The 18,903-nt window shown below is 37.7% G+C and overlaps 1 protein-coding gene across 4 annotated transcripts in view; it reads left to right on the top strand.

Moving 5' to 3' along the window:
* Positions 1-399: 399 nt before the first annotated feature.
* Positions 400-18,903, top strand: part of LOC128202976 (membrane metallo-endopeptidase-like 1) — a 55,023-nt gene continuing 36,519 nt past the window's right edge. For all 4 annotated transcript variants that reach the window (XR_008255832.1, XR_008255831.1, XM_052904193.1 and 1 more), the window contains exons 1-14: positions 400-528; positions 1,514-1,665; positions 2,491-2,526; positions 2,789-2,830; positions 3,041-3,202; positions 3,548-3,631; positions 5,740-5,957; positions 6,246-6,425; positions 6,638-6,724; positions 6,927-7,060; positions 7,737-7,830; positions 8,500-8,628; positions 8,843-8,941; positions 9,240-9,317. Coding sequence is in view for 2 of the 4 variants with exons in the window: in XM_052904193.1 (XP_052760153.1) it covers positions 503-528; positions 1,514-1,665; positions 2,491-2,526; positions 2,789-2,830; positions 3,041-3,202; positions 3,548-3,631; positions 5,740-5,957; positions 6,246-6,425; positions 6,638-6,724; positions 6,927-7,060; positions 7,737-7,830; positions 8,500-8,628; positions 8,843-8,941; positions 9,240-9,317 (1,521 nt within the window). In the remaining 2 variants the exon portion in view is untranslated. The remainder of the gene's footprint in view (positions 529-1,513; positions 1,666-2,490; positions 2,527-2,788; positions 2,831-3,040; positions 3,203-3,547; positions 3,632-5,739; positions 5,958-6,245; positions 6,426-6,637; positions 6,725-6,926; positions 7,061-7,736; positions 7,831-8,499; positions 8,629-8,842; positions 8,942-9,239; positions 9,318-18,903) is intronic.

An 18,903-nucleotide genomic window follows, 5' to 3' on the forward strand; every position in this document is an offset into this window, starting at 1 on the left:
AAAAACCGTTATTGGCTAAACACAGTGATTTTTATCATAAATATGCCATTTCCTGACTTATTTTGATAAACTGGTGAGGAACACCTTCTTTCAATCGATTTTTTCATATTTAAACGTCGATGAGCAAGTCAAGTTGGGCTTGTTCCGTTATGCTTACAGCCGTCGGTTTAAATAGCATACGTCACAAATAAATGATAACATAAGTGTAAAAACAATGCCGTTTATCTTTTTTTAAATGATTTATTATTATATGTCAACATATCTTCTTTGCGATTGTCTACAATGTATGTATTAACATCATGCATATATTAGTTGTGAATATATTCAATATATGGCTTAGTAAAATTCAACTAAATAAACGTTCCATCATACATATATTTGTAAACGAACTATGCATGCGTAGACATGTCGTTAAAATTGATTGAATGATGTGGTTAATTCATTACGATACATTGTTTGGGGAAAGAAGTACCTGTTTCTGCATGGTCCTACTTGACGGATAATGAAATCTTTTAATTTACACGAAAGGTAAATACAGTTTGCTATTTGATTTATATCTTTAATGAAATTAATTTATTTACCAGGGAATTGATGTGTCACTAACTCGTACATGTATTGTAGTTCTTGTTTTCGAATTGATATATGTAAGTATGGTGGGGAGGGGTGGGGGGTTACAGTTCATTATGAACCACCAGTAATTTCATCTCTGTTGGTTTGCCAGGTAAGATTCTAGTGTGCCTGTGGCCACTGTGGTAAATTAAGGTCAAAGTAAGCCTTCAGTCAGTAGCTAGCTAAGGAGGAATGGGGTGACATCTCGCAGCGACGATTATCAACTGCCATTTTTTCCAAAGTCATTTCACTGAAAATATCCCTGTATGTATATATCATAGAGTTTATTCTGGCGATCTACAGAAAAATAAAACGTGCTTAGCGAGGCCGCAGGCCGGGAACGCTCGCACCTTTTCCTGTAGATCGCCGAAACATGAACTCTTACTTATTTGATTTTCGTACTGCGAGAAAAAGCAATAAAACACTCAACTCGAAAGGATTACCTCTCCCAAAGACATTTCACCACTGCCTTATTCCCTGGATTGTTATTTTCTTTTGTTGTAGCAAGGACGCACACCATCAAAATGGGATGGCCTCTCACAGAGGCAATTTTCGACTGCACTGTTTGCCAAAGTAATTTTAATTTCACTGGAATGCCACTGTATCTATATTTTTAACCTCCATCGGAATGGAGTGACCTCTCGCAATGTTGCTGCCCGACCGCCTTATTTGCCAACACCCTTTCCCTTGAATGTCTCTGTTTCTGCTGTTGTAGCCAAGATACACCATCGACATGGGGTGACCTCTCGCAGCGGCGATATACTGATCTGTTTGCAAATGCCATTTCAATGTATCTGTTATCATAGCTAGGAGACACTAAGGGTTACTTCTAAAAGCGGCGATTATCGACTGCCCTATTTGCAAATGTCATTTCTCTCGATTGTCGCTGTATCTGTTATTGTAGCACGGACACATTACATCGGAATGGGGCGACGTCTCAAAGCGGCGCCACTCGTCTCCTCGCGTTCCTTGTCGTCTTGTTCGCGCTAGCAACTGTGGCTCTGGCTGTGGTTTTAGCCTTCACCGTGCTCAAGGTAGAGGACGACAAAGAACCTGGTATGACACCGGCCACAAAAGTGGACGTTTTTAGATATAATTTATGAACCAGGTTTGCATTGTTATTAGAATGACGTACACATACGTCGTTCTTTCGCTGTCAACTGAATAACTTTAGCCAGGACTGATATATTGTGACCAAACTTGGTATACAGGAAGAGTTTATGAAGACGGTTTTCGTTTTGGGTCTCTGGGATCAAGGTAAAGGTTACTAAAACAGAAAAAAATGGTTGAAACATCTTTAGTTTGGGTTGACATATTATGACCAAGCTAGGTTTATTGGAATAATCTATGGAACACTTTCTTTGGATTGGGTTTGTGGCCCCTTGGGTCACGGTCAAGGTCACTGATTCTAAAAGTATAGAAAAGGTTGAAACTGTATATCTTTAGTTTGGGTTGACATATTGTGACCAAAACTTGGTTTACAAAAAGTTTATGGAGACCAATCATGGACTTGGGGCTCTTAAAAGCCTTAACATTTTCCAGGACCAGGGTTTGTTGATATACTAAAATCACTGATATATTTATGTTCCATTACAAAGTTAAATAATCATATTGTTTAATTGATAAGTATTTACCTTTAATATTTATTTCCATTATTGCGCATCCTGTATATCATCTTACTAATTTCCATATTCTATTACATGAATGTAGACAGGTGAAATCCACCCCACATTCATGTTCTAATTTCTCATTAGTTTAGTTCATGCATGTTTTTGCATGATGCGATGTCTTAAAAAGCTTTTAAACATTAAACTTACAATTCCATTGGTCGATATTAAAAAACTACATTGTGTTTTATTTGACATTATTAATATATTTCAGTTCCAACTGTAAATCCAGCGGAAACTGAATCAGTTGGTAAGCGTTAAAGTCACAGGTGTTTTTTCTTTGGTCCAATGTAGGTTAATGCAAGCATTGGATATGGCAGAAGTTTTCTTAATATATTAGGCATTACACTATATATGTAAAGTGAAAGTTCTATACAATTATATATAATATTTAACCGTAGTGAATGTTGTGTCATGCTGTTGCCAAAAATACTCTGAACGAACTGTACTAGACCATGATTAGTACATAGGAGAGCAGAATAAAACATAACATGTCGAGTTTGGATTTTCAGGGAAAGAAGATGTTTGCCTTACTGAAGGATGTGTTATGGCAGGTATGTCATCGTAGGTAATAAGAAGAAAGCTTTAGATCGCATTTGTTAAAAAACGTAGACAAAAGCGAGTCGAAGTTCGGAAAATGAACTTGAAATAATATGCATTAAAAAATAAAGCTTAACATTCAATTTTCATTTCATTTGGAAAACCTTGTTTTTGTTTGATTTAACCCCAATTGTAACGTATAAATGATACCTTATGATCTCCAGCTGCACGTGTGCGTGCCGCCATGAACCCCACCGCCGACCCTTGTGCAGACTTCTACCAGTTCTCGTGCGGTGGCTGGCTTAAAACCAACGTGATTCCGGAGGATAAGAGTTCGTTTGGCTCATTCTATAAGATTCGCGATGACGTGGACATCATCGTCAAAGGTTGGTGCTATTTTGCTAGTTATATCACAAAGCGTTTCTGCACAGTCACCACAAATTAGACAATAACGTGGATATAAGTCAAATAAGTTAGTGTATGTTGACACAACACAGAAATGACTTTGTCAATAAAAACAAGGAGCTACTACAATGTGTCAGAGTATTTACGTATGTTGATATGTATTACAAGTTTTTTTGTAAGATACAAGTATGAATGTTGTTTAATAAAAGCATTATCAGTAAATAACAAACCAACACAGTGAAACTCTGTGACTTCTATCTCAATAGAAGAACATTTGAGGTACATTGGAAACACACACTATCATGTAGATTGTTGTCTTTAACCAGGTGTATTGGAGGCAGAAAACAAGCCAGAAGACCCGCAAATTGTTCGGAAGGCTAGAAATTACTACAAAATCTGCATGAATGAGAGTAAGTTGCTCAGAAGGCACGAAACTACTACAAAATCTTCATAAATGAGAGTAAGTTGCTCGAAAGGCAAGGAACTACTACAAAATCTGCATGAATGACAGTAAGTTGCTCGGAAGGCAAGAAACTACTACAAAAGCTGCATAAATGAGAGTAAGTTGCTCGGAAGGCAAGAAACTACTACAAAATCTGCATGAATGTGAGTAAGTTGCTCGGAAGGCTAGAAACTACTGCAAAAAATGCATGAATGACAGTAAGTTGCTCGGAAGGCAAGAAACTACTGCAAAATCTGCATGAATGAGAGTAAGTTGCTCGGAAGGCAAGAAACTACTGCAAAATCTGCATAAATGAGAGTAAGTTGCTCGGAAGGCAAGAAACTACTGCAAAATCTGCATAGATGAGAGTAAGTTGCTCGGAAGGCTAGAAACTACTGCAAAATCTGCATGAATGAGAGTATATTGCTCGGACGGCTAGGAGCTACTGCAAAATCTGCATGAATGAGAGTAAGTTGCTCGGAAGGCAAGAAACTACTGCAAAATCTGCATGAATGAGAGTAAGTTGCTCGGAAGGCAAGAAACTACTGCAAAATCTGCATGAATGAGAGTCTATTGCTCGGACTACACTACCAACCACGCTTTTTTGCCATATTTCAAAAACATCGCCGCGATCTTTCCTTACCGCGGACGTTATCTTTTTCAATACGCCGCGATTGAAGCATAATACCCACCGCGCCCATACCTATAATGTCGCCCTCGTTTCACCGCATCGACGCGATCTGAGGCGTTGCGAAGTTTTAATTTACGGTATAAAGGTAGCTGTCAAATTCTTTGTTCCCGTCCTATACAAATATTTCTAGTCAGTTTTATTTAACTCATAGAATCTCGACTCGTTATCTACAAATCTTGGTTCGTACTAAAATGTAGTTTGATCCCTGAAAATTATGTGTTGCAACTGTGAAAGTAATCAGACGCTATTGTCAGCTTGTTCCAAAATATCTAAATTTCGAATGCCCTCGTTAAACTTGTGTGCTTGTGAATAAATACTAAATTGAGTCAATTTAAAATATGAAAACTTATTACAAATACTGTAACAAACACTCAGTTTACCAAGACATGATTATCAAGTTTGGGGATAAGATTGTTAACACTCGCAATTGAGCAAAATCAATTCTGTGAGCACGGTTCAATTTACATGTACAGTCTTCTATTTGTACGATCTTTACCTGTTAAATTTTCGGAAGTCGTACGCGATAGCAGCTGTTGAAATCCGCGATGACGCAATCTCTCCCGCGGTGGCAACGCGTTTTTTTGTGCAAATAATCGCGTAATAAATTACGTCATATATGCTACGTCAGAAGGCAGAATTTTGCTTAAAATGAAGACTTAAATTAAGTTAACTTTTATTTTACTACACCATTTTAAATGAAACATTGGGCAGTCTATGCCGCTTGAAGAGCCCTGCCTTCGTTGTATTACCGGTGTTTGATAAGGTGATTAGTTTCATTAAACACTTCTACAAACCTGTTTCCAAAATAATATTTTGACTGCCGTATTGTGAAAAGGTTTGTCGAAGTGTTTAACGAAATTAAACGCTCAATCAAACTCTGGTAAAAGACCGAATGCGGGGTCCTGTAAGCGGCGTAGACTGCGCTAAGTTTCATTTAAAATGGTGAAGAAATATGAAAGTTATCTTTATTTAAAGTCTTCATTCGAAGCAAAATATTGCCTTCCGACGTAGCATTTATGACGCAATTTATCACGTGGTATACACACACTGTGGTAGTGCTACAAAATGTTCATGAATGAGAGTATGTTGATCTGAAGGCTATTACATGTAGCTACCATGAAAACTACATTGATGGAAATAAGCACTACTTGAATATTTTCAGAAGCAGGTTAAGTAATTAAATCCAATTTGTGCTGCTACTGATTAGTTATATTCGATTTTGAATTTACGCTTTAAACTGATACGAATTTTTAATAAAGTCAGATTATTTTGTAAAACAAGTTCTTGTATAAGGGGCCGTTATTGAGAGGGTGTCCTTAGCTGAATAGAACAAGGACCTTTTCCGACTCGCAATAACCTTTATGGTTCATGTTTTGTTTCATCAGAAAAGGTTGAAGATCTCGGTTTGACGTACCTGCTACATTACCTTGAAACCCTTGATGGTCTCCCCGCCCTGGGACCACGCCCGGGTGGGAGGTGGAACAAAGCCTCGTTTGACATAGTGAACCTCATGGTGAAGGCTAGAAAAGGAGTCGACCTCATACCCCTAATTGACATCGGAGTAATGCAAGATGATAAGAAACCTACTAACTATATTCTTTACGTATGTGACTAGAGATAGTCTTCAACCTTTCTTGTTTACTGAATGTTTTGCGTTATTGGCTATGGTGTGCTTTATATTGTACAGTCAATGTCCGAATAGTTTTTACCACAAACGTTATGGGACGATGGTACAGTTAAAATTAGACACATTCTTTATGTTCTTAATTGTAAAATGATAAACATTTACTTAGTTACTTGGGGTATCCTTCTATTTTCATGTGCATAAATGAGAAATATATTATATATGTCCAATTGTAGATGATTAACATTACTGGACACATCAATGCAGGTAGATCAACCTGACCTAGGGATGCCCAGTCGGGACTACTATTTGAAGGAGCGAAATGACACGATGCTGATGGCCTATCAGACACTGATGAAAGACTTCATGGTGGCAATAGGTGTGGATGAAACCACTGCCAGCCAGGACGCACAGGACGTGGTGGATATGGAAATAGAACTAGCGAATGTAAGGGACTAACCCACATGGATAATACCACACTAGGAATATAATAAAATCAGGAAACTATCAGTTAGTGTTTATCGACTGGTTCAGTTTCTTGTTTATTGAAAACAACAACAACAGCAACAATAACAACAACAAAAACAACAATAAACATTTTGGTTCATGCATTGTGAGCTGACCTGTGTCTGTGTAAACTTTTATGAGTTTTCTTTCAGATAACAATTCCAAAGGAGGAGAGAAGGGATCCAGAGAAGATGTATAACAAAATGACCGTAACAGAACTGACACAGAACTTCACAGACGTAAGTCATGAATGTCTGAAACACCTTATTAGACTTTAAGGACAGCACAAAAAGAAAGTTTTTGTAAATGTATGTCTCTGTGTTCGGAGGTGTATCCGAAAAAATCTGATGCTCTTTACCAAAACTGATAACTAGTATCAATACAGAGATATATATGAGGGTGTTAATGGAGGGGCAATTACATTTACCATTTTCTATGAAGGTGGACTGGATGCGACTCGTCAGCGGGACGTTCAAGCACATTGGTATCACCTTACCGACGACTGAGCCTGTCGTTGCCGTCGCGCCAGCATTCCTGGAGAAAATTGGCAGTTTGCTGCATAAATATCCGGCCAGGTATACGATTTTTAAATAATGTTATAATTCCGTAATAACGAATTCGCCCCCCCCCCCCCCCCCCCAATATTTCTGTTTTGTATTTTCAACAGATTATACGAATGTAAACTTTAATTGTTAAAATTCACCGTTTTGTTTATGCGATATTATGACTTAATTAATAGTTCACCTTCTGGCGTGAGACCACAGTTATTTTTACTATATGTTTCATATAGACACTAACCTGGCTTTTGACTTTATACACATCCCAATTGAAAAACAAGGACATGGCATCTCCAGAACAATTCAAGGCACAACAGATAATCACAAGAAAACAACATGTTGACCTTTGACCCGCCTGTCAAAATTGAGTTCAAATACATAACCCTTCCGCCAAGGAGTCAATCGGCTACAAACAACTAATTTTCAGACTTCCACAAGCTATGATTTTTCCAATATTTACACTGAAAACTATTAATTTCTGCAATAGAGTGTCAAATTCAGTCAAGTTCTCTGCAAAAAGAACATTTTTTGCTTCTTTTTCATTCAATTTTAATAAAATATTGATACTTGAACACTAGCACTCTTTTTTCCGTATTCACATCCGGATCCGAGCAGATAACTGTGGTCTTGAGCCTTCTTTTGAACTTAAACGTAAAATGTGAATGAATTGATTGCTTTTTTTATTTTGTTTCAGAACATTAGCCACTTATGTTTTATTACAACGGACGGTTGGAAAAACATTTTACCTGCCTGAAATGTTCAGAGCAATCAAACAGAAATACAATAAGGTAACTTTAATTTGACATGGATATATGACAATACACAGTTATTGTTCGGTGTAAGTAGATCTCAATATTAACTGCTAATAGGGCACTCGGTTATTGGGCTCGCTTGTTAGAAAGCCTTATTTCTACCTGTTAGTGAGCTTAAGTGGATTTAGTAGGACTGTTTATACTTTTCTGCCCAATGTAGGCGTTACCGGGGACTGTTTTTACCCCCCTTCCCATGTGGATATTATATGGGACTAGTTTCACTATTCTCAATAAGATAGGCGTTACCAGGGACTGTTTTCACCCCCTCCCCATCTGGAAATTATAGGGGACTACTTTCACTATTCCCCCAAATGTAGGCTTTACCGGGAACTGTTTTTACCCCCTCCTCATCTGGATATTATAGGGGTCTAGATTCACTATTCTCCCAACTGTAGGCGTTACCGGGAACTGTTTTTACCCCCTCCTCATCTGGATATTATAGGGGTCTAGATTCACTATTCTCCCAAATGTAGGCGTTACCGGGGACTGTTTTGACCCCCCCCCCCCCTTTGTGGATATTATAGGGAGTAGTTTCACTATTCTGCCAAATGTAACTTTTCTCATATGGGGACTGTGATTTTACTAATATCGTAGATTGTTGTTTGTCTATTTATCTCAATGAATGCACAGTTTATCCTCTTGTAGGTGTTATCGGGGACGGCTACGGTGCCAGCCCGTTGGCAGAGCTGCGCGGGGAGCGTGAAGAGCGCGATGCCGGAAGTGGTGGGACGCCTCTTTGTACAGGAGGCATTTAAGGAGGATGCCAAGAAAGATGTAAGTTAATAAGAGATTTATGCCTTCAAACAATGACATACCATCCCATCTTTTTGTCGATGGTTGTGAAGAACATTAATTTGATGTTTTAGTTGTATTTGATTACAACTAGGCGTAAAAGCTTTCATCATTGCTTAATATTAATCCAACAAATGAATAACACATGTATGTAATCTCTCCGTTGTACATGAATGTTACGCTGCATCACGTGTAGGTGCTGATGCTTGTCGACAAATTGCGGGAGGCGTTTAAGGAGATGATTGATGGGCTGCCCTGGATGGCCTACACCACGAAACAGACCGCTAAGGAAAAGGTATTCTACCTGATGGCATGATATATACGAGATAAATGAAAAAAAGTGAAGCGATGGATAAGATAGGAGCAGCGCGTAATTGACTATTGTGGTAAACCTACCTTACCGATCACGTGTAGTACTTATTCTTATTTGCTATTTCACAACTGCATCTTTCAGGACAAGCAACCGTGCGTTTGAGCATAGTAATTCGTGTATTTGTGTGGTTAATGTTTGATTGATGTATGTTTAAAGGTTGGAACTATGTAGTATGTATAACTCCTAAATTCTGAGCAGTGATATATTTGTCTGTTTTAAGGCCAACTTTATTGACCCGAGAATAGGCTACCAGGATCTTGTGTATAAAGATGCAGCATTGGAGGAGAAATACGAAAATGTAAGTGAGCATTGTTTAAAGACCGCGAACAAAAAATATGGAAGTTCAAACACTTTTTTAACACTTTTTATTAAGTTTTAGCGGGTTTAAACACCTCAACCCAAGACTTACGTTTAATATCATTTTTCTTTGTCTATACCACTATCATGACTGTGTGTCTACACAACTATCATGGCATTGTGTCTATACCACTATCATGGATCTGTGTCTGTACCACTATCATGGCTTTGTGTCTACACAACTATCATGGCTTTGTGCCTATACCACTATCATGGCTTTGTGCCTATACCACTATCATGGCTTTGTGCCTATACCACTATCATGGCTTTGTGCCTATACCACTATCATGGCTTTGTGCCTATACCACTATCATGGCTTTGTGCCTATACCACTATCATGGCTTTGTGCCTATACCATTATCATGACTTTGTGCCTATACCACTATCATGACGTTGTGCCTATACCACTATCATGGCTCTGTGTCATTACCACTTTCATAGCGCAGTGTCGATACCACTATCATGGCTCTGTGTCTATACAACTATCATGACTCTGTGTCTATACCACTCCCATGACTTTGAGTTTATACCACTTCCATGGCTCTGTGTCTATACAACTGTCATGGCTCTGTGTCTTTACCACTTTCATGGCTCTGTGTCTATACCACTATCATGGCTTTGTGTCTGTACCACTATCATGGATCTGTGTCTATACCACTCCCATGGCTTTGTGTCTATACCACTATCATGGATCTGTGTCTATACCACTCCCATGGCTTTGTGTCTATACCACTCCCATAGATATGTGTCTATACCACTCCCATGGCTCTGTGTCTATACAACTATCATGGCTCTGTGTCTCCACCACTTTCATGACTCTGTGTCTATACCACTATCATGGCTCTGTGTCTATACCACTCTAATGGCTCCGTGTTTATACCATTATCATTGAGATATGTCTATACCACTGTCATGGATCTTTGTCTTTACCTCTATCATCTGTGTGTGTCTATACACCTATCATGACTCTGTGTCTATACCACTATCATGACTCTATGTCTATACCATTCGCATGGCTCCGTGTTTATACCATTATCATTGAGATATGTCTATACCACTGTCATGGATCTTTGTCTTTACCTCTATCATCCGTGTGTGTCTAAACCACTATCATGACTCTATGTCTATACCACTATCGAGGCTCAGTGTCTATTCCATTCTCATCGCTCTGTGTCTATACCACTATCATGACTCTGTGTCTATACCACTATCGAGGCTCAGTGTCTATACCACTACTATGGCGCAGTGTCTATACCACTATCATGGCTATATGTCTATACCACAATATTGGATATATGTCTATACCACAATATTGGATATATGTCTATACCACAATATTTGATATATGTCTATACCACTATTATGGATCTTTGTTTTCACCAATATCATAGCTCTGTGTCTATACCATTATCGAGGCTCAGTGTCTATACCACTATCATGGCTATATGTCTATACCACAATATTGGATATATATCTTTACCACAATATTGGATATATGTCTATACCACAATATTGGATATATGTCTATACCACTATTATGGATCTTTGTTTTCACCAATATCATAGCTCTGTGTCTATACCACTATCGAGGCTCAGTGTCTATACCACTATCATGGCGCAGTGTCTATACCACTATCATGGCTATATGTATATACCACAATATTGGATATATGTCTATACCACAATATTGGATATATGTCTATACCACAATATTGGATATATGTCTATACCACAATATTTGATATATGTCTATACCACTATTATGGATCTTTCTTTTCACCAATATCATAGCTCAGTGTCTATATCACTATCGGGACTCTGTGTCTATACCACTATCATGGCGCTGTATTTATACCACTATCATGGCAATATGTCTATACCACTATCGAGGATCTGTGTCTATACCATTATCATGGCGCGGTATCTATACCACTATCATGGCTATATGTCTATACCACTATCATGGCTATGCGTCTATACCACTGTTCATTGGATCATTGTCATTACCACTCTCATGGGTCAATGTCAATACCACTTTCTTGGCTCAATGTCTATAGCACTATCATGGATCTGTGTCTATACCACTATCATAGTTTTGTGTCTATACCATTATCATAGATCTGTGTCTTTACCATTTACATGGCGCAGGGTCTATACCACTATTATGGCTGTATGTCTATGACACTATCATGGATCTGTGGCTATACCTCTGTCATGAATCTTTGTCGTTACCACTATCATGGATCTGTGTATATATACCGCTCTAATGGTTTTATGTCTATACCACTATCATGGCTCTGTATCTATACCATTATCATCGTTCAATGTCTAAACCACTATCATGGATCAATGTTTATACCACTATCATTGCGCTATGTCTTTACCGCTCTCATGGCTCAACGTATATAAACTATCAAGGCTCTATGTCTATACCACAATCATGGCTCAATGTATATAGAACTCTCATGGCTAAATGTATATAGACCTATCATGGCTAAATGTATATAGAACTATCATGGCTAAATGTATATAGAACTATCAAGGCTCTATGTCTATATCACAATCATGGCTCAATGTATATAGAGCTATCATGGCTAAATGTATATAGAACTATCATGGCTAAATGTATATAGAACTATCATGGCTTAATGTATATAGAACTATCATGGCTCAATGTATATACCACTATGATGGCTAAATGTATATAGAACTATCATGGCTCAATGTATATAGAACTATCATGGCTCAATGTATATACCATTATCATGGCTAAATATATATAGAACTATCATGGCTAAATGTATATAGAACTATCATGGCTCAATGTATATAGAACTATCATGGCTCAATGTATATACCACTATGATGGCTAAATGTATATAGAACTATCATGGCTCAATGTATATACCACTATGATGGCTAAATGTATATGTAACATGCAACTATCAAGGCTCTATGTCTATACCACTATCATTACTAAATGTATATACCACTATCATGGCTAAATGTATATACCACTATCGCTGCTCTGTGTCTATACCACTATCATTGCTAAATGTATATACCACTATCATTGCTAAATGTATATACCACTATCATGGCTAAATGTCTATACCACTATCGCTGCTCTGTGTCTATACCACTATCATTGCTAAATGTCTATACCACTATCATTGCTAAATGTATATACCACTATCATGGCTAAATGTCTATACCACTATCGCTGCTCTGTGTCTATACCACTATCATGGCGCTGTGTCTGTATCACTATAATTGAGATATGTATATACCACTTTCTTTCATGCTTTACGATGAAATATGGGGTTTTAACAGTGAAATAACAACCATGAAAATATCAATTTGATATTTTCACTGCAAAATAAGGAGTGAAAATATCAACTTTCAGAACTACTTTGAAATACCTTTGTTGTTACATGTACTTGCCTTGATCAAAACAGAACACTGGACTTCAGTAAATTATATAAAAAAAATGTTCAAAAAAATAAAGAAATGTCTTATTAATTTAAATTAATATATAATTGGAAATTAACAACTAACCGTTTTTCACCGGTTATCCCGTTTATCAAACATTTTACTGATCTTTGAAGCTGAATGTTCGAACATTTGCTTTCATACCAAACAAATTACAAACAAAAACAACTGTTCGAGCATAAATAAGATTTTATATCATCGTTCAAATGCATTTTGAACTGTTTGCCGTTGTAGTACGTAAAATGAGCTTCCTGGAGAATTCACACAACAATTTACAGATAGATCTGGTATTTTTTACCCCACCCACAACTCAAAATGTGTCGACAAACTAGCGTGGCATTTACTCTTTATCTGGAAAACAAACATTTTAAAGCGAAACAGACTGGTCTCTGACAGTAAGATGACTGAATATTAACTTACTATAAAAACACGCGTACATGCAGGCTTAAACTAAGAAGAATGGTTAAAATCCAATGAGTATCCACATTTGTTTTGCTTACACATTTGACCTTCCAAATTTTCATTCTTTAAATAGCGACGTAGTAATTTGGTTATGTATTCATGCCCATCTTAAAATAAAAAGTGTTTTCATTATTTTTTGGAAAATATGTGCACTAATAATACTTCATTGTTTACTGTTCATAAAGTTTTGCAATAAAAAACGAGAGAATATTAAGCTATAACAATGAATAGCAGAGAACTATTTCTCAGCAAACCGAAAGTAGAAAAGTTGACAGCTATAATTATGCATGAGGGTCGTTCCACTGGTAGCAGCGTAAAGCCCACCCTTTTCAAAACAGGGGGTAATTCAGAAATAAATAAAAAAAAACAAATAAAACTCCGAAAATAAGCATAAAAGAAAATTTGTTTATTTCAGTGTAAGATCGTATTTAATTTTACTCGTAATCATAAAAAACTACATTTTCACTCGTGGCTTCGCCACTCGTGAAAATATGTTTTTCTATGACACTCGTGAAATAAAAGATCTTTGTCTTTACCACTATTATCCATCTGAGTCTATACCACTATCACGACTTTGTGTCTATACCACTATCTTGGCTCTGTGTCTAAACCACTATCATGGCTCTGTGTCTGTACCACTTATCATGGATCTGTGTCTATACCACTATTATGGCTCTGTGCCTATACCATAATCATGACTTTGTGTCTATACCACTATCATGGCTTTGTGTCTATACCACTATCATGGCTCTGTGTCTGTACCACTATCATGGATCTGTGTCTATAACACTATCCTGACTTTGTGTCTATACCACCATCATGGCTTTGTGTCTATACCACTATCATGGCTCTGTGTCTGTACTACTATCATGGCTCTGTTTCTGTACCACTATCATGGATCTGTGTCTATAACACTATCCTGACTTTGTGTCTATACCATAATCATGGCTTTGTGTCTATACCACTATTATGGCTCTGTGTCTGTACTACTATAATGGATCTGTGTCTATACCACTATCATGGCTCTGTGTCTATACCATAATCATGACTTTGTGTCTATACCACTATCATGGCTGTGTGTCTATACCACTATCGAGGCTCTGTGTCTGTACCACTATCGAGGCTCTGTGTCTATACCACTATCATGGCTCTGTGTCTATACCATAATCATGACTTTGTGTCTATACCACTATCATGGCTTTGTGTCTATACCACTATCGAGGCTCTGTGTCTGTACCACTATCGAGGCTATGTGTCTATACCACTATCATGACTTTGTGCCTATACCACTATCATGGATTTGTGTCTTTACCACTAGCATGGCTTTGTGCCTATACCACTATCGAGGCACTGTGTCTATACCACTATCATTGCTCTGTGCCTATACCATAATCATGACTTTTTGACTGTACCACTAGCATGACTTTGTGTCTTTACCACTATCATGGCTTTGTGTCTATACCACTATCATGGCTTTGTGTCTATACCACTATCGAGGCTCTGTGTCTGTACCACTATCGAGGCTATGTGTCTATACCACTATCATGACTTTGTGCCTATACCACTATCATGGATTTGTGTCTTTACCACTAGCATGGCTTTGTGCCTATACCACTATCGAGGCACTGTGTCTATACCACTATCATTGCTCTGTGCCTATACCATAATCATGACTTTTTGTCTGTACCACTAGCATGACTTTGTGTCTTTACCACTATCATGGCTTTGTGTCTTTACCATTTATCGAGGCTATGTGTCTATACCACTATCATGGCTCTGTGTCTATACCATAATCATGACTTTGTGCCTATACCACTATCATGGCTTTGTGCCTATACCACTATCGAGGCTCTGTGTCTATACCACTATCATGGCTCTGTGTCTATACCATAATCATGACTTTTTGCCTATACCACTATCATGGCTTTGTGCCTATACCACTATCATGACTTTGTGCCTATACCACTATCATGACTTTGTACCTATACCACTGTCATGGATTTGTGTCTTTACCACTAGCATGGCTTTGTGCCTATACCACTATCATGGCTTTGTGCCTATGCCACTATCGTGGATTTGTGTCTTTATCACTAGCATGGCTTTGTGTCTAGACCAATATCGAGGCTCTGTGTCTATACCACTATCATGGCTCTGTGTCTATACCATAATCATGACATTTTGTCTGCACCACTAGCATGACTTTGTGTCTTTACCACTATCATGGCTTTGTGTCTATATCACTATCATGCATCTGTGTCTTTACCACTATAATGGCTCTGTGTCTATACCATAATCATGACTTTTTGCCTATACCACTATCATGGCTTTGTGCCTATACCACTATCATGACTTTGTGCCTATACCACTATCATAGCTTTGTGTCTATACCATAATCATGACTTTTTGTCTATACCACTATCAGGGCTCTGTGTCTTTACCATAATCATGACATTGTGCCTATACCACTATCATGGCTCTTTGTCTATACCATAATCATGACTTTGTGCCTATACCACTATCATGGCTTTGTGCCTATACCACTATCATGACTTTGTGCCTATACCACTATTATGACTTTGTGCCTATACCACTGTCATGGATTTGTGTCTTTACCAATAGCATGGCTTTGTGCCTATACCACTATCATGGCTTTGTGCCTATACCACTATCATGGATTTGTGTCTTTACAACTAGCATGGCTTTGTGTCTATACCACTATCGAGGCTCTGTGTCTATACCACTATCATGGCTCTGTGTCTATACAATAATCATGACTTTTTGTCTGTATTACTATCATGACTTTGTGTCTTTACCACTATCATGGCTTTGTGCCTATATCACTATCATGCATCTGTGCTTTACCACTATCATGGCTCTGTGTCTATACCATAATCATGACTTTGTGCCTATACCATTATCATGGCTTTGTGCCTATACCACTATCATGACTTTGTGCCTATACCACTATCATGGCTTTGTGTCTTGACCACTATCATGGCTATGTGTCTATACAATAATCATGACTTTTTGTCTATACCACTGTCATGGCTCTGTGTCTGTACCATAATCATGACTTTGTGCCTATACCACTATCATGGCTTTGTGCCTATACTACTATCATGACTTTGTGCCTATACCACTATCATGGCTTTGTGTCTTTACCACTATCATGGCTCTTTGTCTATACCACTATCATGAATTTTTGCCTATACCACTATCATGACTTTGTGCCTACACCACTATCATGGCTTTGTGTCTTTACCACTGTCATGGCTTTTTGTCTTTACCACTATCATGTTTTTGTGCCTATACCACTATCATGACTTTGTGCTTATACCACTATCATGGCTTTGTGTCTTTACCACTATCATGGCTTAGTGTCTATATCACTATCATGGATCTGTGTCTATACCACTATCATGGATCTGTGTCTATACCACTATCAAGACTTTGTGCCTATACCACTATCATGGCTTTTTGTCTATACCATTACCATGGATCCGTGTCTTTACCACTGTCATGGCTCTATGTTTATACCATTATCATGTCTCAAGTCTATTCCACTATCATGTCACTACCATGGCTCCATGTTTTACCACTATCATGAGTCTATGTCTTTACCACTATTATGACTCTATGTATTTACCACTGTCTTGCCTTTATGTCTATACCACGACCATGGATTTATGTCTATACCACTATCATGGCTCTATGTCTTACCACTATAATGGCCCTTTGTCCGTTCCACTAACATGCCTTTTAGTCTATGCCACTATCATGATTATATGTCTTTACCACTTTCATGACCCTATGAATTCGCCACTATTATGGCCCTATGTATTCACCGTTAACCTGGCCCTATGTTTTTACCACAATCATGGACCAATGTCTATTTCACTTCCATGCATTTAGGTCTATATCACTATAATGGGTCTTTGTTTATACCACTATCAAGGCTCTATGTTTTTACCACTGCCATGGCCATTTGTCTATTCCACTACCATGCCTTTTAGTATATACCACTAGCATGGCTCTTTGTCTTTTCCACTTTCAGGGATGTATGTATTTCTTTTATGATGTTCTATGTACCCCTATTATGGCTCTGTGTCTTAACCAGACCCTTTGGGCTTAGTTTATACCACTTTTATAACTCTATTTCTTTACCAATAGCATGGCTCTATGTATGTTACTATCATTGTTCTATGAACAAACCACACTGCTGGCGCAATGTATGTACCACTATGATGCCTCTATGTCTATACCACTATCATAGTGCTACGTGTATACCACTTCAATGGTGATATATACAGTATGTCTATACCACTATCATAGTGCTACGTGTATACCACTTCAATGGTGATATGTACAGTATGTCTAAACCACTATCATAGTGCTACGTGTATACCACTTCAATGGTGATATATACAGTATGTCTATACCACTATCATAGTGCTACGTGTATACCACTTCAATGGTGATATGTACAGTATGTCTAAACCACTATCATAGTGCTACGTGTATACCACTTCAATGGTGATATGTACAGTATGTCTAAACCACTATCTTAGTGCTAAGTGTATACCACTTCAATGGTGATATGTACAGTATGTCTAAACCACTATTATAGTGCTACGTGTATACCACTTCAATGGTGATATGTACAGTATGTCTAAACCACTATCTTAGTGCTACATGTACACCACTTCAATGGTGATATGTACAGTATGTCTAAACCACTATCATAGTGCTACGTGTATACCACTTCAATGGTGATATATACAGTATGTCTATACCACTATCATAGTGCTACGTGTATACCACTTCAATGGTGATATGTACAGTATGTCTAAACCACTATCTTAGTGCTACGTGTATACCACTTCAATGGTGATATGTACAGTATGTCTAAACCACTATCTTAGTGCTACGTGTATACCACTTCAATGGTGATATGTACAGTATGTCTAAACCACTATTATAGTGCTACGTGTATACCACTTCAATGGTGATATGTACAGTATGTCTAAACCACTATCTTAGTGTTACGTGTATACCACTTTAATGGTGATATGTACAGTATGTCTAAACCACTATCATAGTGTTACGTGTATACGACTTTAATGGTGATATGTACAGTATGTCTAAACCACTATCTTAGTGTTACGTGTATACCACTTCAATGGTGATATGTACAGTATGTCTAAACCACTATTATAGTGCTAGGTGTATACGACTTTAATGGTGATATGTACAGTATGTCTAAACCACTATCTTAGTGTTACGTGTATACCACTTTAATGGTGATATGTACAGTATGTCTAAACCACTATCTTAGTGCTACGTGTATACGACTTTAATGGTGATATGTACAGTATGTCTAAACCACTATTATAGTGCTACGTGTATACCACTTTAATGGTGATATGTACAGTATGTCTAAACCACTATCTTAGTGCTACGTGTATACCACTTCAATGGTGATATGTACAGTATGTCTAAACCACTATCTTAGTGCTACGTGTATACCACTTTAATGGTGATATGTACAGTATGTCTAAACCACAATCATAGTG

The sequence above is a fragment of the Mya arenaria genome, chromosome 9, assembly GCF_026914265.1.
Source record: "Mya arenaria isolate MELC-2E11 chromosome 9, ASM2691426v1".
NCBI lineage: Eukaryota > Metazoa > Mollusca > Bivalvia > Myida > Myidae > Mya > Mya arenaria.